The sequence below is a fragment of the Anolis sagrei genome, chromosome 11 (assembly GCF_037176765.1).
Source record: "Anolis sagrei isolate rAnoSag1 chromosome 11, rAnoSag1.mat, whole genome shotgun sequence".
Taxonomy (NCBI): domain Eukaryota; kingdom Metazoa; phylum Chordata; class Lepidosauria; order Squamata; family Dactyloidae; genus Anolis; species Anolis sagrei.
In genome coordinates this window covers 30273256-30296948 of record NC_090031.1, presented here as the reverse complement: position 1 = coordinate 30296948, position 23693 = coordinate 30273256, and the positions used below count along the sequence as shown (strand labels likewise).

The following is a 23693-nucleotide window of genomic DNA, read 5'->3' as shown; positions in this document are numbered from 1 at the left end:
CTGCATCCTTTTTGGTGGTTGGAACAAGAGGGGAAAGCCATCATCACCACAAAACACAGACAAATGGAGCAAGCTTAATTAGCACATTTTCAGAGCTGGGTTCACTACACAGAGAGCATTGGGCCTGGGCAAAAACCGGTCTGGAGGCTGGTGAGTTAAAGGATAGGAAAGATAGGGCAACCACCGGCATTCAAGGCTCAAGAAGAACATTAGGAAGAGCTTTGCAACCCTAAGAGCTGTTCAACAGTGGAACTCTCTGCCTTGGAGTTATGGAATCTCCTTTCTTGAAGGCTTTTAACAGAGGCTAGATGGCCATCTGTTGGGGGTACTTTGACTGTGCTTTTCTGCATGACAAGGGGTTGGACTACTACCCTGAGTTGCCTAATGGCTGAGAAGGGCAGTATACAAATATAGTAAATAAATAAACAAACAAACAAACAAACAAATAAATGATTGAATTAGGTCAGCATTTCTCAACCTGGGGGTCGGAACCCCTGGGGGGGGGGGTTGTGAGGGGGTGTCAGTGGGGTTCACTAAAGACCATCTTTTATGTTGGTCATGGGGGTTCTGTGTGGGAAGTTTGGCCCAAATCAATCCATGGTGGGGTTTAGAATGCTCTTTGATTGTAGATGAACTAGAAATCCCAGCAACTACAACTCCCAAATGTCAAAGTCTATTTTCCCCCAAATCTACCACTGTTCACATCTGGGCATATTGAGTATCCGTGCCAAGTTTGGTCCAGATCCATCATTGTTCAAGTCTACAGTGCTCTCTAGATGTAGGTGAACTACAACTCCAAAACTCAAGGTCAATGCCCACCAAACCCTTCTTTAGTACCAAGTTTGGTTCAATTACATCCTTGGTGGAGTTCAGAATGCTCTTTGATTGTAGGTGCACTATAAATCCCAGCAATTACAACTCCCAAATGAAAAAATCAATCCCTTCCCCAACCCCACCAGTATTCAAATGCAGGTTTATCGGGTATTTGTGCCAAATTTGGTCCACTGAATTAAAATACACCCTACATATCAGAAATTTACATGACAATTCATAACAGGAGCAAAATTACAGTTAGGAAGTAGCAACAAAAATAATGTTATGGTTGGGGGTCACCACAACATGAGGAAATATATTAAGGCGTCACGGTATGAGGAAGGTTGAGAAACACTGGACTAGATGGCCCATGTGGTCTCTTCCAACTCTATAATTCTATGCATCTAAGACAGTGAACACAATGAGACAAGATGGCATTAGAAGGTTGAGAAACACTGATGTAGTGGATCATCTGGACTTTCCTACCTACTTAGAAGTGGCACAAGAAAAGTGGTGAATACATATAGCATTCTACAATTCTAAGTCAATGAACACAATGAGACAAGATGGAAGCCCTGGCAACCACGGGGAAGGGGGACTGACATGTTACATCTTCTACATTATACTGTTTTTATATTGTTTTTACTGAATGTGTATATTTATGCTTTTTGTTGTGGGCACCATGCTGTGCTGGTTGTTAGCCGGCCTGAGTCCCTCTGCGGAGGTTGAGATAGGACAGGATATAAATGTCCAAAATCTATATAAATAAAAATGTAATCTTCATTTGTGGGATTAACATAACTCAAAAACCACTGGATGAATTGACACCAAATTTGGACACAATATACCTATAAGGCCAACAAGTGACCATCACTCATAAAAACACTAGAAAACAAAGCAAAAGAGACTTTAAAAGCCAAAAAATGCATTACAACACATGCACAAAACCACATATATACACAAACACACATACCGTATATACTCGAGTATACGCCGACTCGAATATAAGCCGAGTCACTTAATTTTACCACAAAAACTGGGGAAACGGATTGACTCAAGTATAAGCCGAGGGTGAGAAATTCAGAAGTTACTGGTACATTTCAAAATGAAAATAGATGCCAAAAAATTACATTAACTGAGGCATCTAATTGAGTAGGTTAAATGTTTTTGAATATTTATATAAAATTGTAATTTAAGATAAGACTACCCTAACCTTCTTCAATGTAAATGTGCTTACGTATCCTTCCAATAATAATAAAGACAGTAAACTAATAAATGTAATAATAATAGAGTGGAAATAATAATAATAACAATCATAGAGTAAAATAATAAATTTAATGATAACGCTGATAAATAAAATAATAAATGTAATAATAAAGGAAAATGATAACTATAATAATAATAAATAGAATAAAATAATAAATGCAATAATAATAATAATAATAATAATGTCAGAGTAAAATAATAAATAACCTTGACTCGAGTATAACTCGAGGGGAACTTTTTCAGCCTAAAACAAAGGTTGAAAAACTATATACTTGAGTATATACAGAATATACACAAACATATACACACACACATAACACATATACACAGACTGGGCCACAGAAACGTGTGGCAGGGGACGGCTAGTAATAATAATAATACATGCAAACTATTTCCTCGTCCTCATCCCTTGAAGCCACTTGTAGGAAAACTGCCTTGCCTTGGAAACCCTTAAGTAAAAGAATAACAATATTTTTCAAGTAGTTAAACAAAACCCTTATGGGTGGCAGATGGGCCGTGTTATGTTTTCTGGGAGACATAATGCACAGTGTGTTTACTAGGGCTGTATCAACTTGTAACAGGAAGAATGACGTTTTGGGATCTATCAAAAGCATCTCACGAATGGAAAGCTGCAGCAGTTGTTCCTGGAACTGCGAGAGACAGTTATACAGTTGTGTTAACGTGTTTGTAAATAAGACGCTCTCACACAGCACACAGGAATGCACATGGAGTTCTCATCAGTTAAAATAGAAACAATTTTCCCAGACTTGAGAGAAGCTTCCACAGCCACATGTATCACAGCTTACGTGGCTTCCACCCCCATAAATATAGCACGCACACAAATGTACCTCACACATGTATCGCCCCGAGAGCTTTATTATGAGTCACCTTAAATGCAGTCTGGCTCTTTGCCTTACACCCCCACAACTCACAGCTCAGAACCTGGGTTTGCAAAGACAACTGGAAAGAGAAATCATTTTTAAATAGGCATACATCTTTGAGATACTTACATCTAACTATAGTATCTTGTGTTATTCCTTATTATTACAAATGTGGTTCAAATGTGTTCAAAACTAGAGGGAGAATGGGCTGGTGGTCCTTCAGATCTTGCACATGGACCAGCTGATGAAGAAAAGACTCTGACCCAAAGAAATGGCCCTGTCATGAATTTCAGCACTGCCAGGACAAAATAGGATCTCCAAAACACACCTCACCATCTCTGCAAAACTATTATTTTATCAAAGCCCAAACTAAGGGTGACATTTCCTAAAAAGATCACTAACAGCATCAACAAAGCCCATCGGTGGTAACACAGGTAATATCCAGTAAAGCTGAAAAAATCCTGAAATATCTTTGGAAACACTGCTTTCATCTATATAAACAAAAATGTAATGTTCGTTTGTGGGATTAACGCAACTCAAAAACCACTGTTGGAAACTAGGCAAGTGAGTTTTATATATCTGTGGAATGTCCAGGGTGGGAGAAAGAACTCTTGTCTGTTTGAGGCAAGTGTGAATGTTGCAATTGGCAACCTTGACTATTCAAGGTGACCAATCAAGGTGTGGTCAGTCATGGTGGCCAGTTATGGTCCTTTTCTCACCACTGTTCTCAGGAAGCTCGTCTATTTAGAAAATACTTTGTGTGTTTCTAAGATTGATGATAACAGAGGAAGAACAGGACACCATAGCTGTACATAGCTGTACGAAATCCACATTGAACTGGATTATATCGCAGGGTAGACTCAGATAATCCAGTTCAAAGCAGATACTGTAGATTATCTGCCTTGATATTCTGGGCTACGTGGCTGTGTGGAAGGGCCCTAACACTGACAGGTTTCAGCATTTTAATTCTTCATTCACATCGCCCACATACACATTCAACATCTTTCAAAGACTTTCATGGCCGGAATCACTGGGATGCTGTGAGTTTTTCAGGAGATAATGCTGCTGGAACATGGCCATATAGCCCAAAATACTCACAGCGACCCACATTCAAAGTAATGAGTAACGATTCCTAGTTCTTGCACTGGACGAATTGCCACCAAATTTGGCCACAAGACACCTACTAACCCAAGGAGTGACCATCACTCAAAAAAATTTAATTTTGGCATTTGGGAGTTGTAGTTCCTGGGATTTATAGTAAGCCTATAATCAAAGCGCATTCTGAACTCCATCAAGGATGGAATTGAACCAAATGCGGCATGCAGGACTCCCATGACCAACAGAAAATACTAGAAGGGTTTGGTTATGTTTATGGTGGGCACTGACTTTACATTTTGGAGTTGTAGTTCACCTACATCCAGAGAGAGCTGTGGATGGATTTGGACCGAATTTGGCACGAATATTCCATATGCCCAAATACGAACACAGATGGAGTTTGGGGGAAATAGATCTTGACATTTTGGGAGTTGTAGTTACTGGGATTTATAGTTCATCTACAATCAAAGGGCATTCTGAATCCCACAAACGACAGAATTGGGGCAAACTTCTCACACAGAACCCCCATAACCAACAGAAAATACTTAAAGCCATCCAGTCCAACTCCCTTCACCAGGGCAACAAAAATGTAATCAACGCCCTCCTGACAAAGAGCCATCCAGCCATAGATATAGATAGATATATATGATTTACACACACACACACACACACACACACAAAGATATAGTATCATAGGTTTGAAAGGGACACCTAAAGAAGGACAATTAAATGTTGTATGTTCCCAAGTAGGCAAACCAGACAATCTCTACATCAACACTGACAAAGAAACAGCAAGAAATGCTGTTTACCCACAAGCACAAAGAAATTACATCTATTAGAAACCAACACTTTCTCATTAATGTATTGTCGAAGGCTTTCATGGGCGGAATCACTCAGTTCTTGTGGGTTTTTTCGGGCTATATGGCCATGTTCTAGAGGCATTTCTCCTGACGTTTCGCCTGCATCTATGGCAAGCATGACCTCTGAGGATGCTTGCCATAGATGCAGGCGAAACGTCAGGAGAAATGCCTCTAGAACATGGCCATATAGCCCTAAAAAACCCACAAGAACTGAGACTTTCTCATTACTTTATTTTCCAGATCACCAGACTGGGCCACAGCAATGCGTGGCAGGGGACGGCTAGTCTATATAAATAAAAGCGTAATGTTCGTTTGTGGGATTAACACAACTCAAAAACCACTGGATGAATTGACACCAAATTTGGACACAATACACCTATCAGGCCAACAAGTTGACCATCGCTCATAAAAACACCGAGAAACACTGCGGAGGAGACATAATACTAGAATAGTAAATAAAGAACAACACTCCGAAAACAGACATGAAAGCAATGGAGAAGCTCGGTTGCTTAACTCTCCCCCGTTGCATCGGAATTATGATAGCGAACTCAACTGCAGAATCCAGTTTTCCATGATACACAGTGTGATGCATATTTTCCCTAAACAAAGAACTAAACAAAGAGCAAACTAAGCTCTCCCCTCCGCTCCCCCCTCTCTGCATAGGCCAAATTCCACAATCTTCAAATTCTACTACATTATTGGATGAGCTGAATGATAGTTAATGGATGCAAATTAATGAGAGACAATCTTAGGAAGAGACAACGTCCGAAGTATCATTTGTAGTTTAAGAAGTATATGCAATCCTTTTGAACAAAAACAATGCTTCTAGGATTATAAACATTGTGACAAGCATATAATCACCCATGTAAACAGCATTGGGAGTCATAAACATATCCTAAAGGACAGTGTTTTAACATTCGGGGCCATTAGAACACAATAGGCGCCATCCGCCCGCATGTCTTATGAGCTAATCCCTCTGGGAGCAGCATGAGAGATGAGCAAAGCATTTCTCATTTCTCACAGGCAGGGTGGGATGAGAATGCAGCCATGGCAGAAAATTGGAGGCAAAATCCAGCATGTGCCACCAGGCAAAGAGTGTAGTTTTCCTGTTTCCAAAAGGAAAGAAGAGGAGCCCATGTTTCATAAGCATCCTTAACATAAAGTCAAAAAGAACTTTATTCTATCCCTGCTATTTCAAAAAATCTAGAGAGAGTAGATAAATATTATATTATATATAATATATTGTATATACATATAGTATTTATAATACTGTAATGTAATACAATATACTAATAATAATAATAATACAATATTATAATTATATATTTTATATTACATGTTATATTGTGTATTGTGTATTGTGTCCAAATTTGGTGTCAATTTGCCCAGTGGATTTTGAGTTCTGTTAATCCCACAAACGAACATTACAATTTTATTTATATAGATTATTAGTAAAAACTCAAAATCCACAGGGCGAATTGACACCAAATTTGGACACAATACACCTAACAATCCAATGTATGTCCTTCACTGAAAAACACAGCAGAAGGGACTTAAAAAGCCCCAAAAAGCTAAATGATGAAAAGCTAAATGACAATACAGAAAAAAGGGAAAAAAGGGGGAGGAAAGGGGAGGGAAAAAAAGAAAGAAAGAAAGAAAGACAGAAAGAGGAGCGAGGGAGGGAGGGAGTGAAGAAAGAAGGAAAGGGGGAAGGATGGATGGAAGCAAAGAGAAGGAAGGAAAGAGGTAGAGAAGGAAGAAAGGAGAGAAAGAGGGAGGAAAAGAAAAAGAGGGAGGGAAGGAAAGTTAGAGAAGGAAGGAAGGAGAGAAGGAAAGAAAAAAAGGGAAAGAAGGAAGGAAAGAGGGAGAGAAGGAAAGGGGTAGATGTAGAGAAAGAGGGAGGGAAGGAACGAAGGAAAGAGAGAAGGAAGAAAAGAGAAGAGCAGAAGAGAAAGAAAAATGTGAAAGGAAAGAAAGAGATAGAGAAGGAAGGAAAAAGAGAAGGAAAGACGTGAGGGAAGGAAGGAAAGAGGGAGTGAAGGAAAGAGGGAAAGAAGGAAAGAAAGAGGGAAGGTTGGCCACAGCAACACATGGCGGGTACAGCTAGTATTACAATATAATGGTATAGTACAATATAGTAATATATAATACTGATATTGTACTATGCTAATAATATAATATATCGTATGTATATATATCTTGTAAGCTGCTCTGAGTCCACTTCGGGGTGAGAAGGGCAGGATATAAATGTCGTAAATAAATAAAATAAAATAAATATCATTTCTAAAGGTCATAAGGTGGGACTCGAATGGACTATGTAACACCTTCCTCCCTCCTCGTGATAAGCAGAAGTAATTCAGTTCTGTGTAATGGAAGATAACTTATGTACATTTGCATACTTTGCATAATTTATGCAGGTGTCAGATTCAGGTTTCCTTTGGCACCGAAGTCGGATTAGCATGGTGCAGAATTCTTAGCATAGATTACATAGACCAGATCAGAGGCTGCTGCCTATCAAGGTATCCATTGTCATTTTAGCTCCCAAAGGTTTTAGGTCCAGCTCAAAGGAGCAATTTGGAGTCACATGAGAATCTACACAAGGTGTATTGCAGGGTTCAGGGTTCAGTTATCCCAACTATCTACACAAAGAGCATCGAAGGGACAGCGCTCAGGTATCCCAAAATAAAACGTGCATGTACTTTGCTGTGGAAATGTAGATAGGCATCTCCTATATTCACATCTTTTTTGTTGTAATGGTGGGGAGAAAAATAAAGATCTCATTTGGAGTTATTGTTGTTATATAGCATATGCCTGCGAGACGTGGACTGTCTACAGACGTCACATGCAACTCCTAGAACAATTCCATCAGCGTTGCCTCCAAAGAATCCTGCAAATCTCTTGGGGAGACAAGCGGACAAATGTCAGCATGCTGGAAGAAGCAAAAACCACCAGCACTGAAGCGATGGTCCTCTGCCATCAACTCTGCTGGACCGGCCACGTTGTCCAGATGCCCAAACACAAGAACGGAAGACAGAATGTGGAGGACAGGAAAAGAGATTTAAAGATGGGCTCAAAGTCTACCTTAAAAACTCTGGCATAGACACAGAGAATTGGGAAGCCCTGGCCCTTGAGCACTCCAGCTGGATGTCAGCTGTGACCAGCAGTGCTGTAGAATTTGAAGAGGCACAAATGGAGGGCGAAAGAGAGAAACGTGCCAAGAGGAAGGTGCGTCAAGCCAACCCGGAATGGGACCCCTTCCACCTGGAAACCAGTGCCCTCACTGCGGGAGAACATGCAGGTCAAGAATAGGGCTCCACAGTCACCTATGGACCCATCGCCAGGACACCAATCTTGGAAGACAATCCTACTCGGACAACAAGGGATCGCCTAAGTAAGATGTAGTCTATCCACCACAGCTCATGTCTACAAGACTAGAGGAATCTCAACTACTCTGTAAGTGTTGTTACAACAACGACAACAGGACTGGAGTAATTCAATTCCTCGCTCCATCATGAAACTCAATAAAGTTGAACCTTAAGGTAATCAAAGTATCTTACTCTGGACTACTTCACAAAGTTGTTGTAAGGATAGAAATGGAAGAGAATATATGTTGGCCTGAGCCATACTACAAAAAGTGGGATAAAAATATAAAAAAGAAATAAATAAAACACTTAAAAGTCCTTTGTCATTTCTGCTGCAACACACTCAATTCGGTAGGTCCTCTTACCCAGAAGATCCAATGCTTTTGCACACAGCAAGGAGAGGTCTCTTCTCAGCAAAGTTATCGCACTTCTGAGGACCTGTTGCAAAGACACACCGAGTTAATAATGAATTATTTTTAAAATACACTATAATCTTTGAATTTAAAGATACAGAATGGAAATCACCAATATCTACCCCACCATTAGACATATACGGTAAGTATTTCTATAAATGAACAGCTCCACAAATAGGTCTGAGTTGCATCTCTGTTGAAAGTTCAAGTAGCTTACAAAAATGGAGCCCCCAGTGACGCAGTGGGTTAAACCGCTGAGCTGCTGAACTTACTGAGAAGTCATAGGTTCGAATCTGGGGAGCTCTTCGAGGACACCAACCTCTGCGCCATGCACGCCAAGCGCATCACCATCATGCCCAAGGACATCCAGCTGGCCCGCCGTATCCGCGGGGAGAGGGCCTAAGGCGCATTCCCATACAGACCAATCAAATGGTCACTCCTTGGGTTAGTAGGTGTCTTGTGTCCAAATTTGGTGTCAATTCATCCAGTGGTTTTTGACTTACGTTAATGCCACAAACTAACATTACATTTTGATTTATATGTACTAGCCTTCCCCTGCCACGCGTTGCTGTGGCCCAGTCTGTGTATATGTTTTGTGTGTGTGTGTGTGTGTGTATATATATATATGTTTATGTGTGTGTATATATTTGTGTATATGTGTATATATGTATATGTGTATATATGTGTGTTTGCATATATAGTTATAGATATAGATATAGATAGATGGGTGTATGTGTGTGCATATGTATGTATATATTTGTGTATTTCTATGTGTATATATATATTGTGTATATGTGCGCCCTTGTGTATATATGTGTGTATGTATGTGTGTAAATATGTATGTGTGCATGTGTATATGTATGTGTATACTTGTCTGTGCTTGTGTATATATATGTGTGTGTGTCTGTATGTATGTGTGCATGTGCATATGTGTATGAGTGTATGTGTATACATAGTTTATTTTGGGGGGTTTTAAGTCCATTCTGCTGTGTTTTTTGTGTGTATTTTAGGGGTGATGGTCACTCATTGGCCTGATAGGTGTCTTGTGTCCAAATTTGGTGTCAATTCATCCAGTGGTTTTTGAGTTATGTTAATCCCACAAAAGAACATTACATTTTTATTTATATGTATTTAAGGCATTGCATTGTGCCTTTGTTGTGAGCCTCCCTGAGTCTCCTTCAGGGTGAGGAGGACGGGATATAAATTAGGTAAATAAATGAATAATAAACAGAAAAAGCACTGTACAAATAAAGGACTCTAAAGCGAATTACCTTGAAGTGAGGCATGCCTGTATTCAAGTCTTTTGTGCTTGGATTTTAGATAAAATTTGACCTGGCTTGCAGTGAGTGACAATTGGTCACCCAAGTGTTTTTAAGGGCTTCAGATGTTTATCAACAGGTCACTTCCTATAGTGCCAATGTGACAACAGGTCACTTCCTATTGTGCCAAAAGCATTGATGATGAAGCTGACACTGAGTCAGTTGATGTCGAACAAACCAAGCCATGATTTGAGAGGAGGAGGCGGCTCCGTAGATGATTGGCAAACCTTTTAAGTGCACAAATTGTTCCCGGGCTCTTTAATCTTCTCGAGGACTGTTGAATGAAAAATCTGTCTCTTGTATGTTAATGGTTTTTTTTCTCGTCAGATTATTTCAGATTAATGCCTTTTAGAAGTCTGTAGTTAAATTGTAAATCAAGCTTTGAGGGGGAATGGATTTTGGGCAGTACTTTCGGTTGGACAAATAACCTGGATTCTAAGGGAAAGTAAACACAATTGTTAATAATACCCATTGCTTTACATTTTCAAAGAGTGGGGATTGTTTCACTTGTCTTTTCAGAAAATTTAAAGCCTAAATGTAATTGGTAGTCTCGACCAGGATAAACCCATTGAATCGGTTTGCAAATCAAACAGCATTTATGTAAATTTAGTGGGTTTAAGGGGTCTACTGTAGTTGTAATTGGCAATTAAATATAAGGGTTTTTTTTACTAGTGACTCAACAGAACGTGGTTTCTTCACCTTTTCAAAGCTTCACAAATGCACTTTACAGTAGTTGATTACACTTTTGGTTAGATTTTATTAACTGAAAGCCTTATTATTTAAACATTAATAATTTAAACAATTTCTATAACATTTCAATGTTTAAGTGTCACAGTTTAAAACGTTATAACTTAAGCATGTATGATATTATAATATTTATTTATTTACAACTTTTCTATCCCGATTTTCTCACCTCCGCAGAGGGACTCAGACCGGCTTACAGGAAGGATTCAATGCTACTAATACAAGTTAAAATATCATACAACAATACAAGATTAAAATACGTATAGATAAAACACATATATATACCAAATTGCCAAGGTAAAATCATGTTCAACTCAGTCCGCATAAGTGGTCACTCACTTTGGTCTGTAACCAGTCCCAGCCATTATTCTGGGAATGCTTCATTCCATAACCAGGATTTCACTAGCCTCCTGAAGGACAAAAGGGAGGGGGCAGATCTAATCTCACTCGGGAAAGAGTTCCATAGCCGAGGAGCCACCATAGAGAAGGCCCTGTCTCTCGTTCCCACCAAACGCGCTTGCAAAGGTGGTGGGACCACAAGCAGAGCCTCTCCGGAAGATCTTAGCGTTCTTGATGGTTCATAGGGGAGAATACGTTCAGACAGGTAAACATCCATTTCCCCAATCTGGCACCTTTCAGGTATATTGTTCTGGCTTATTTTCCTCAATTTTGACAGGGCTTTTGAGATGTATGTATGTGTGGTTGTTATGTCTAATTTAATTTTTATTTTTGTGTTAAAAGCATTGCATACATAAGTATAAAGCTGATAAAAATAGGTGCACCAATGGCTAAATAATTTTCGATCAAAACTGGGCAACAGCGACCGTATTGTCTGTAGCTTTAAACAATTCTTCCTCTGTGCATGAGGCAGGGCATTGTGGACAAGCATATAGCTGTGGTCGCATAAGGTGGAGGATTCCTTTAGGTAGTTCCATTTTGCCAGGTTGTCTTTTGATCTGCCCAATCCACTTCTGAGTCTATTCAGGGACTTCCAAGTTGCCCATTCTTGGTTTCCCCTGGAGGAAGACCCTTTCTTGTGGGGGGCCATCTCGTTGGGATTTCCTAGTTTAGCTTCCCAGAGGGATAGTCTTGCTGTTGCTGGGGGAACATTAAAAGAAATGGTGGTTCTCATGAAGTTTTCCTTGATTTGTGTGTACTGGGAGGAAGCTGATAGCCATGCAGTGAGTGGCTTTCATGATGTTCAACCTTCACATCTCTCACAGTTAGCAGTAGCTTCCCATCGGGGGGGGGGGGGGGGACAATGCCAGCTAGCTTGTAGAGTTTATCAGGTGTAGGTTCAAGACATCCTGTGATTATTCCGCATGTTTTGTTCAATGCTATGTTCACCTGCTTCATGTGGGCAGACTTGTGCCAAACAGAGCAGTTGAGTAAGACAAGGCCAGGGCTGATGTTTTTATTAATTTTGGGTCTGCTCCCCATGCGCTGCCAGTAAGTTTCCGCAGGATGTTATTGCGTGCAGCTACTTTGTGCTTGCCATTCATAGGCAAGCACTGCTAGGTTGACAAAAGCTGAGGCTAACAGTGAGAGTTCACCCTGCTCCCCAGATTTGAACTGTCGACCTTTCGGTCAGCAAGTTCAACAGCTCAGCAGTTTAACCTGCTGTGCCACCGTGAAGGGGGGGGGTTATTTATTGTATATATACTGTATATACTTCAACTGATTGGTATCCTGCCTTGAGAAGAAGCAAGTAATTTTTTTTTAAAAAGGAGAAGACAAAGTAGCTAGAGAACCAGTATGATGTAGTGGTTTGAACATTGGCCTATAACTCTGGAAACCACGTTTCAAATTCCCACTCAGTCATGGAAACTCATTGGCTGACCTTGGACAAGTCTCCACTAAAGGAAAAATCTAATCTCTCTTTGAACAATTTTTTTCACAAAAATCCTGTTACAGAGTAGCCTTGGGGTTGGTCAAAGTCGGACATGGTTTGAAGGCACACAACAACAACAAATGAAGCATTAAGTCATCATTTTAGGACAGAAACCAATGGCACTCAAGTCTACACGCTCACACTGAAAACAAAATTACACAACGGCCTTCAACAAAAGATGTCCACAACTGTATACTTTTTTGTTACAGTAAGTTGTAAAAGTATCAACACCAAGTATGTGTGTTAAAGAAAACCTTTTACTGTTAATCATTATGTGCAGCTGCTAATCTAGGTCAGCTAGTAAATTTGAGCCACACCCGGTGGAGTATAACTGTATGTGTTTTAGAATACAGTTTAGCTTTTTCCCTGAGGAGCTTATGCTCACAGCACTTTGCTTCAACCATTTGCGTTGCTAATTTGAAGGAGGACGAAGAAGCCATGCTCTTTGCACTCTGTAATTCTTTCAAGGACTATGTAAGTTTGTTGCACTGTTTATTTTGTATGCAACACTGCAAGTTTGTGTTTTGACTCTGCAGACAAGAGTAAAGCTTTTCTGTCCTTTTTCCTCTTACCTTTGTGCAAAGTTATTGTGTCTTTTGCACTGGACCAGACTAAATTCCGCTTAAGCGTAACATTTTTTTCATTAGGAGAAGAGACACTTGCTATGAGTGGCTCTGTCGACAAAAGCAAATACCTCTGCTATACACAATGCTTCCTGCAAATACTTAACAGGAGAAGGCTCCCTGCCCCACCCCACTAGTGACATGGATGAGAGAGGGAAGAGGATTTAATCCTTTCACGTTAGAGTGGATTACAGGTTTTATTTTTAATATCTAAAAAATCGTGTTTGTTTCATATGTGCAACTCGCTGCTGCGACACACCTGCCCTGTACAGCGTGTTTCACAAAATGCCAAATGGCAATTTGTGCGGAATTTCCCCCTAAGCTCGCAGCTCCCGCCAAATCCATCAAATCAAAAGGTATGGAAATCCTGTTGTGGAGGCCTTTTTTCCCTCTTAAACTCCCTTTTATGCCAAATCCTTTTAATTCTGTCATAACACTATTGCATTTAACTCTCTACCCCGGCCCACCCCCCACCAAAAAGCTGAAAATCCCGATAAACCACACAATTAAAGTAATGAAAACTGTCTCCCCTGCCAATGAGGCGCCACCTCCTCCGCAATTCCGTTTAGTGGAATCATTAAAAAAAAGAGAGAGAGAGGTCTGTCATCATTCAGCCTATCTGAAATGAACACAAAACATAATGAAAGTTTCCATTAAGCAGCAGGAATTTCACAAGCTTTGTCAGACCGAGCCATTCTCAATTAGCAATAGAGGGGGGGAAACACATATTAAGGCCTCGCCAAGAATGGTTTACGACATTTTCACACAGTTGGCTTACTGCTGGCCTGGTGTATCCATCCAGTAACGTGAGAGGAGAACTGGGGGTGTTGTGGACTTCTACTGCTTGGGACTTGTAGATGGAGAATACTGTATTAAATTATCTCTCCATTAAAATCAAACTGACCTTAGAGTTGTGTGTTTTTTGCAAGACCGAGAACAAGCCACGAGAGTAAAGACAAAGATCCACCCAGAGGAAAAGTGTTCCTGCCATACATCAAGGGAACCACTGACCACATAGGGAAGCTGATGAGGAAACACAACGTACAAACTATCTACAGACCCACCAAAAAAATCCAACAGCTACATTCAGCAAAGGACAAGAGGGATCCTCTCACTTCTGTGGGAGTCTACCGTATACCATGCAGCTGTGGACAAGTCTACATAGGGACCACCAAATGCAGCATTGCCCAAACACGAATCAAGGAACATGAAAGGCACTGAGAAGTCAACCATAGCAGAGCACCTGATGAACCAACCTGGACACAGCATATTACTTGAGAACACAGAAATGCTGGACCACTCGAACAACCACCATGTCAAGAGAAGCAATTGAAATCCGTAAGGATGTGGACAATTTCAACATAAAGGAGGAAACCATGAAAATGAACAAAATCTGGCTACCAGTATTAAAAAATTCTAAAATTACAACAGCAAAACAACAGAGAGGAAACAATCAGGGACAGCTAATCACCTCTCAACAAAAGATTTCCCCTGGCACTAACAAGCCACACCAAAAAACTGCCAGGCCATCAAATGCTAATCAAAGTGGTCCATTGAAACAGTCACACCTAGCTCCAGCAGACAAGAGTCCTTTGTCCCACCCTGGTCATTCCACAGATATATAAACCCAATTTTCCTAGTTCCAACAGACCTTACTACCTCTGAGGATGCTTGCCACAGATGCAGGCGAAACGTCAGGAGAGAATGCCTCTAGAACATGGCCATATAGCCCGAAAAAACCTACAACAACCCAGTGACCTTAGAACCTTTCACTCCGCAAGCATTCTACAAGTAGGGGCACGCTACTGTTCTTCTAAGATAGGGCAGCATTCAACAACAGTTGTGTGGCACTGCATCAGCACTCTGAAGCAACATGGTTAATGCTTGTTCCCTCAGCATCTTTCGTTAGCAAAAAACACACAACTCACTAGTACAGAGAATTCATTTCCATTGCACCTGAACATTGAAAGTAGCCAGGACTACAGATATTTCAAAAATCAGATGGGATTTTTTAAACTAGTGGCTTTGATGGTCTGTTAAGGGAGTTCTATAATTTGTACACTTTGACCATCTAAATTAACCTAATAATATAATAATACTTTATTTATATTCTGCGTTATACACCTGGAGGGACTCAGAGCGAATTACAATACAGTGTTCCCTTATTGCGAGGGTTACGTTCCAGGACCACCCGCAATAAGGGAAAAAACATGATGTAGGGATTATAAAAGAAATGCCTTGCCTGACCTACCGGGCAAGGACCATTGCGACGGTGGACGACCTCCCACCGGCCATGTTGCTTGCAGGGGGCTTCTTCTTCCCAGAACCCCCCTGCACGGCGAGAAGCCTCTCACCACTTGGCCAGCTGGCCAACCGGTGGCAGGCCCTGCCCTTGGATCGACCAGGGCCGGCTTCCCCACCTCGCCCCAGCAGCCTCTGCAGCGCTGCCCTGGGCTTCCATGGCTCCATGGCTGCTGGGGCGAGATGGGGAAGCGAGCCCTGGCCGATCTAACCAGTGGCAGGCTCTGCCCCTGGATCAACCAGGGCCGGCTTCCTCACCTCGCCCCGGCAGCCACGAAGCCTGCAGACTCACTGTTTCGTGGTTAGAATATCACAAACTAGAGCTGATGTGGTCTTTCCAATGCTATTTTCTGAATCAGCACCGCAAATAACCAAACCGAATCTAAAGTTGACCAAAAATGTGATTCGTAACCCTTTTGGGACTAATGTTGGAGAGTGGTCCCTGTTCAAAAATGGTAAGGAACCACTAAACTAACCTAGTGCCCTTGGGTGCCATAGAGGACCAACTCATCACTGAGGTCTTCTACCAGACCTCACGCTGTTGGAAAGGTCCTTTGGCTCAATTAGCAGAATGCCTTGTACAGCTGTCATGGGGCAACTCTAATACTACGATTCTAAGGAAGGCAGTGAGAAAAGTGCCCCACTTGCTTTTTCTAAGAAGTGAGTTAAATTTTATAAGAAGTTAATTACTAGGCATGGTTAAATACCATCAGAATCATCGTAATTTGGAATAAATGTGGAAAAAATACCTTTTCGAAGCAATTTTGAAGCTTTTAAGAAAATTGGAAGTCCCTTTGCCCTTCCGAAGCTTTTTCCACCATTTTTGTTACGACTCATGAAGTGAGTTGGAGATGATTCAGCTTTTCCCCGCTTCTAGTTCCTGGCCTTGGCTCAAGCCAGATAAGTCAGTTTTAAACTAGAGAAGGAAGGAATTTCCTGGCCTTGGCTCAAGCCAGTTTTAAACCAGACAAGGAAAGAATTTACTCCGCTTGCTTTTCCCCGCTTCTGGTCCCTGGCCTCGGCTCAAGCCAGAGAAGCCAGTATTAAAGCCAGAGAAGCCAGTTTTAACCAGAGAAGGAAGGAATTTCCTCCGCTTGCTTTTCCCCGTTTCTCGTCCCTGGCAACAGCTCAAGCCAGAGAAGCCAGTTTTAAACCAGAGAAGGAAAGAAATTCCTCCGCTTGCCTTTCCTCACTTCTGGTCCCTGGCCTCGGCTCAAGCCAGAGAAGCCAGTTTTAAACCAGAGAAGGAAGGAATTTCCTCTGCTTGCTTTTCCCCGTTTCTGGATTGAAACAACTACTTTCAAAGTAAAGACCACCCAATGAAACAGGAAATAATACTTTCGAGCCATTAACGAAAGGATTCGGCAGTCTTGGAAGTTTCAAAAAGTTCTAAACATTTTTTTTCTGTGAAAATCGGAATTGACTTTAGGATCGAACCACCAGCTCCCCTTAATCCAAAATGAGTTTTGAACCTTTTTTTTTTTTCAAACAAGCCTAATAATTACTAAACTCCCAGAGTCCATAAATTCTTAATATTGGGAAAAGGCCTCCAAGACAAAGTTGAAAAGGATGTAAAGTAAAATGTATAAAATCTAAAAGCGGTTACTGTGTGGCAAGCTTGATTATATATTTGACAATAAAGTTAGGATCAAAGTCCAGGTGGAACGGTCCAGTTAAAAAAAAGAACCCAGGCCCTGATTTCATTAGAACTTTTGAACATATTTTAATGTATAGCTCCCAAAAATTATAGACTATAATTTGTCTTCAAGGTCTGTGCAGGGCTGCATTCACTGTACCACCTTTGAACCAGAAATATATCACTTAAGTAGTACTGTTTAATAAGCCAAGACCCACCTAGCTCCATCTTTGGCTGCCTAAAAGCTGGAACTGCTGGGTCACCTCCTATGTTAAGTTTGTGTAGTACATCTGCTAAAGAATTACTTTTGTATTAAGAGACTGGAAAACCACACAGCCACCCAAGCTGCTTGACCACATACAAGGAGTTTAACATCTGCCTTCTTTTACAAAGCAACCTAAATAATTATTATTACTTTATTTAACACAGAGAAACATGCTAAGTCAGCCCTTGAGGTTGCTTTTAAAATATATTCTTTGAAAAAGCAGTGTTGCAGATGAGAGCAACACAAATGCTGTGCAACTTGGAATAAAATCCAAGGCCATGTGAGATGTTTCAATTCACACCATTATTTTGAGCTTGAGGAGCAGCTGTGAGACTATCGCTCCTCCTTGTTTCCACCATGTTTGAAAAACAAAGCATTTCCTTTTTTTAAAATTCCCCATCAGTGAAAGAATTGATAGATTAATGCAAGGGGGGAAAGCAGAATAGATGCACAATGCTCTTCAATTAGTATCACAAGGAAGCCTCCTCTGCTAGGAAGTACTTTCTATAAACTATCATGTCAATATAATACAAGACACAATACTCTCTAAATCCTCCAAAACACACCAATCTCAGGCACATGCATGAGGCTTCTGGAATTTAGTCTCCAGGTGCCGGAAATGAAAAAGGCAAGCAATACCTCTGTGTATGTATTGACTGTCTTCGTTAATTGTATAACAGCATTGAATGTTTGTCATATATGTATTCTGTAATCAGCTCTGTCTCCTCTGGGAGATAGAACAGACTATAAATAAAGTTTATTATTATTATTATTAGAAACACAGCAAGATGAGTCCAGAGTAAACAAGATCATTCTGCTGGCTGTTGAATTGGATCACACGTCGGACACTTCCCAAGTGTCTAGGACTGTGTGATGTATCGGCGAATAATGCGTGCAGATCCCAGTAAGGTGGCCTTCTGCAGCTGGCATATGGTAATTTTGTCAGTGCCAATTGTGTTTAAGTGCAGGCCAAGGTCTTTAGGCACTGCACCCAGTGTGCAGATCACCACTGGGACGACCTTGACTGGCTTGCACCAGAGTTTTTGCAGTTCGATCTTTAAATCCTTGTATCGTGTCATCTTTTCCTGTTGTTTCTCTACAATCCTGCTGTCACCTGGGATTGCAACATCCACAATCCATACTTTGTTTTTTAACACAAATGTGAGGTCAGGAGTCTTGTGCTCCAAAACTCTGTCTGTTTGAATTCGGAAGTCCCAGAGGAGTTTGACGTGTTCATTCTCTGTAACTTTTTCCAGCTTGTGATCCCACCAGTTCTTTCTCGCAGACACATGGCATTTGTGGCACAAGTTCCAATGAATCATTTGAGCAACAGTGTTATGCCTCTGCTTGTAGTCTGTCTGCGCGATCCTCTTGCAGCAGCTGAAGATATGATCTATTGTTTCATCTGCTTCCTTGCAGAGTCTACACTTGGGATCTGTTGCTGACTTTTCAATTCCGGCTTTGATGGTGTTGGTTCGAATGGCTTGTTTTTGGGCTGCCAGGATCAGGCCCTCCTTTGTCTCCTTTTTCAGAGTTCCACTTGTGAGCCAAAGCCATGTTTTTTCTTTGTCAATTTGGCTCTCAATTCTTCCCAGGAACTGTCCATGGAGAGCCTCCTTTTGCCAATTTTCTCTTCTGCTCTGGATTACGGTATTCCCTCTTTGTCTTTTGCACTTTAAGCAGTTTACTACTATTGACTACCCTCAATCAAAATAATGATAATAATAATAATAATAATTATCATTATCATTATTATTATTAGCTTAGAGGGAAAGGAAGACTTGTTAGAGAATATAAAATTATACAAAGCATACAGAAAGTAGGTGGCCAAGTTTTTCTCCTCTCCATAACACTTTTTGTTGTTCATTTGTTCAGTCATTTCCAACTCTTCGTGACTTCATGGACCAGTACACGCCAGAGCTCTCTTGTCAGCCGTCACCACCCCCAGCTCCTTCAAGGTCAAGCTAGTCACTTCAAGGATACCATCCATCCATCTTGCCCTTGGTCGGCCCCTCTTCCTTTTTCCTTCAATTTTCCCCAGCATAATTGTCTTCCCTAAGCTTTCCTTTCTTCTTATGATGTGGCCAAAGTACTTCATCTTTGCCTCTACTATTCTTCCCTCCAATGAGCAGTCAGGCTTTATTTCTTGGAGTATGGACTGGTTGGATCTTCTCCTTGTCCAAGACACTCCATAATACTAGAACCCTCTTGAAACTGAATAGGAGAGGTTCAAGAGAGACAAAAGGGCATCCCTCTTTACACAGCACATAGCTAAGCTGTGAAATCAGCTACCATAAAATGTAGCAAGGAAGATAGATGCTTTTGAGCTGTGGTGCTGGAGGAAAATTCTGAGAGTGCCTTGGACCGCGAGAAGATAAACCAGTCCATACTCCAGGAAATAATGCCTGACTCCTCACTGGAGGGAAGGATATGAGAGGCAAAGATGAAGTACTTTGGCCACATCATGAGAAGTCAGAAAAGCTTGAAGAAGAGAATGACGCTGGGGAAAATGGAAGGAAAAAGGAAGAGGGGCCGATGGTATCTTTGAAGTGACTGGCTTGACCTTGAAGGAGCTGGGGGTGGCCACGGCTGACAGGGAGCTCTGGCGTGGGCTGTTCCAGGAGGTCACGAAGAGTCGGAAGCGACTGAACAAATCAACACAACAACAAAAGGAACAGAATGCTGGGCGATATCTGCCTCTGGTCCGATCCAGTGTAAGCACTCTTATGCAGGGCTGTCCAAGAAAACACAAGAAAGCAGCAGCACACGCTGTAACAGAACCTGCCCTGTCAGATAAAGTGAGGGATATTTCTCAAAGCCAAGGCACAAAGTAAGTTCCACACACAGAGGTTGCTTTATGTTCCTAAGAACTGACATCAAAAGGATTATGGTGCTTTAGCAGCATAGCTGACAAACTATTAAGCCATGATGTTGAAACAGCCACCGAGTTAAAAGCCGGAGCTTTTCCTTTCACACCTGGGAATGAGTTGCTTATCTCAGGCTAGGATCTCTTTCCAGGAACACGCCAAATCCGTCCACTGGCAGCCCCCACGTCCAAGCCTACTTTTTAAAAAAATAGCTCCCCAGTAAAAGGGTGTTTCAGCACCACTGATGGCTATCGGCTCCTGCTTTACAAAAACCTCTTTTATTCCTCTTCCAATACTGGTTCATGCATTGGCTATCCAAGGCCTCCTGTTACAAGCTTTACTTTCATCCGATTCCAGATACTGGTCAATAACGCATCTGGTTGCTTTTAATCAAAGATTGAACTTTTTACCAAGCTATGAAAAGAGAAACCATTTAGAAAAATAATTTGCAGAGCAAGCATTTACATGCGTGCTCAAACGTAAGCCTACTGAATTTACTCATGGGTAAATAGGGATAGAACTGGTCATAAATACTTTAATGAGAGCTGATCAGATTATCAAACAGAATGGTTGAGCATCAAATCTATATAAATAAAAATGTAATGTTCGTTTGTGGGATTAACATAACTCAAAAACCACTGGACGAATTATTTATTTATTTATTTACTTTGCTTGTATACCGCAGTTTCTCAGCCCGTAGGCGACTCAACGCGGTTCACAACAAGAGCAAAAAAGTCAATCGTACAACATACAATATTTAAAACCATTAACAGCCTAGTATACAAATAATGACACATCAATAACAACACATTAGCATCTCGTAACTAAAATCGTGATCCAATTCGTCATCCATAAATCCGTTCCTATATTCATCGTTCAATTGCACTATTTATCTGAACGCCTGTTCAAACAGCCAGGTTTTTAGTTTCCTTCGAAACACGATTAGCGAAGGGGCTGATCTAATGTCCATGGGAAGGGCGTTCCACAGCCGAGGGGCCACCACAGAGAAGGCCCTGTCCCTCGTCCCCGCCAGCCGTGCTTGCGATGCAGGCGGGATCGAGAGCAGGGCCTCCCCAGAAGATCTTAGAGTCCTGATGGGTTCATAGGCAGAGATACGTTCGGATAGGTACCAAATTAGGGCAGAATACATGTATTAGGCCAGTGAGTGACTGTCACTCATAAAAACACTTAAAAACACAGCAGAAGAGAAGTAAAAAGCCAATTGTTTTAAAAAAAACATTACAATGCATGCCTAAAACCACGCACACACAGATACACACACACACATATATGCAAACACACATATATACACATATACACACACAAAACACATATACACAGACTGGGCCACAGCAACATGTGGCAGGAGATGGCTAGTCATTTATAAAAATGAACAATACGATGGGAAAGACAGACTACAAGCAGAGGCACAACACCGTTGCTCAGATGATCTACTGGAACTTGTGCCACAAATACCATCTGCTGGTGACAAAGAACTGGTGGGAAAACAAGCCTGAAAAAGTTACGGAAAATGAACATGCCAAACTACTCTGGGACTTCCAAATTAGACTGGCAGAGCTTTGGAACATAAGACCTCACAATCATAGAAGAAAACAAAGTATGGATTGTTGATGCTGCAATCCCAGGTGACAGCAGATTTGACGAGAAGCAACTGGAAAACCTAACACGATATGAGAATTTAAAGATCGAATTGCAAAGACTCTGGCACAAGCCAGTCAAGGGGGTCCCATTGTATTGTTCCAAAATTTACCAAGTTTTGTTGGTGATCATAGTTATCCTATGTAAACATCTCTAGATGTTGGCATTAGAGTGAGGCAAAAATTCTGAGAGAAAGTTAGTCAAGGCCAAGCTCCAAAGAGCGTTTTAAACACATTTCAGATGGCTCATGATACCTCATAAATGTTTTGAACAAGCCTAAAGATCCACGGGTTCACCACTGCTTCAAATTTAATTCTGTTCTGAATTAGATTTGTCCACCAGAAATATATACTTTCTGTACATATTTCAGATTTCAATATTAATGTCAAAAATACGTAGTAGGATTTCACATAGGATTTTGTGCTACATAATAATAATAATAATAATAATAATAATAATGATGATGATGATAATAACAACAACACTTTATTTGTACCCCGCTATCATCTCCCCAAGGGACTCGGTGTGGCTTACATGAGGCTGAGCCCAAACACAACAATACAAGCAATTAAAAACACATAGACAATAAAATACACAACATTATCAATAAGACAACACACAATTAAAAACAGTGGGAAGGCCAAATGTACAGTTAAAATTGGAAATAATGCTGGGACATGGATGAAAGGTGATACCGGTGTTTGTGGAAGGGCATTAGAATAATAAAGACAAATATCTTTAAGTAAAATAAACATTAAATATGAAATAACCAGAAAAATAAAATAAGGTGTAGACACTAAACTAATTTGAGAATCTGCTATCGCAACACATCCAATGAAGTGGTTTAAAACCAATATAAAAAAGATTAGGACAAAGTACGTTCCAGAAGTACGCCACCTTGAGTCGCCTTCGGGCTGATATGGGCGGGATAAAAGTGATGTAAATAAATAAATAAATAAATAATCTACTCGTTCTGTTACTCCTGAATGAGTCATACACATTAAACAAAAAATGGCTGTGCTCTTTCCAACTGGTTCAACACTCAGATTGTGTGAGCATGTGAAAGCAGTTACAATACTTCATTGTCCTAAAACTGGGGGTAGGGAGCATCAGAAATTGTCAGTAGACAATTGAAAGGGTTGATTAATTCACAGGAACCTGTACTTACTGATCTGTGGCGATGGCAGGACTCGGGCAGCACGAACAGGGCCATGTCGGATGGAGTAGAGTTCCTGAGCCTCCCCGCTTATCTGAGTGACAAAACAAAACACATAAACCTTAGCAAAAACCCTGTCTTCATTCACTTCAAACTGGAAAGGGAAATGTGCGGATGCTTTAAATGTCTTATCCAAGAAAAACATTTTTTTCTCTTGTTCAAAGTTCTCAGTAATTTGTCACACTGCTTTGGAATGTTTGCTTCCCCCCCCAAGAAATTGACACTGCGGTTCAAATCCAAGGAGCGGGGTGAGCTCCCACTACTAGCCACAGCTTCTGCCAACCTAGCTGTTTGAAAACATGCAAATGTGAGTAGATCAATAGGTAACACTTTGATGAGAATTATTTATTTCCAAAATTTCTACCCCATCCTTCTCAACCCCCGAAGGGGGACTCAGGGTGGCTTACAATGGCAGTAATTTGATGCCGACAACATACAAAATACATTCAACAACATTATATTGTAATGTAATGCGTCACAGG

General features: G+C 40.9%; 1 protein-coding gene across 3 annotated transcripts in view; it reads right to left on the bottom strand.

Annotated features, from left to right (window-relative positions):
- BCAS3 (BCAS3 microtubule associated cell migration factor) overlaps nt 1-23693 on the bottom strand; it is a 549518-nt gene that overhangs the window by 504537 nt on the left and 21288 nt on the right. For all 3 annotated transcript variants that reach the window (XM_060756800.2, XM_060756801.2, XM_060756803.2), the window contains exons 6-7: nt 23164-23245; nt 8643-8715 (exon numbers count right to left, since the gene is read on the bottom strand). In XM_060756800.2, the coding sequence (XP_060612783.1) occupies nt 8643-8715; nt 23164-23245 (155 nt within the window). The remainder of the gene's footprint in view (nt 1-8642; nt 8716-23163; nt 23246-23693) is intronic.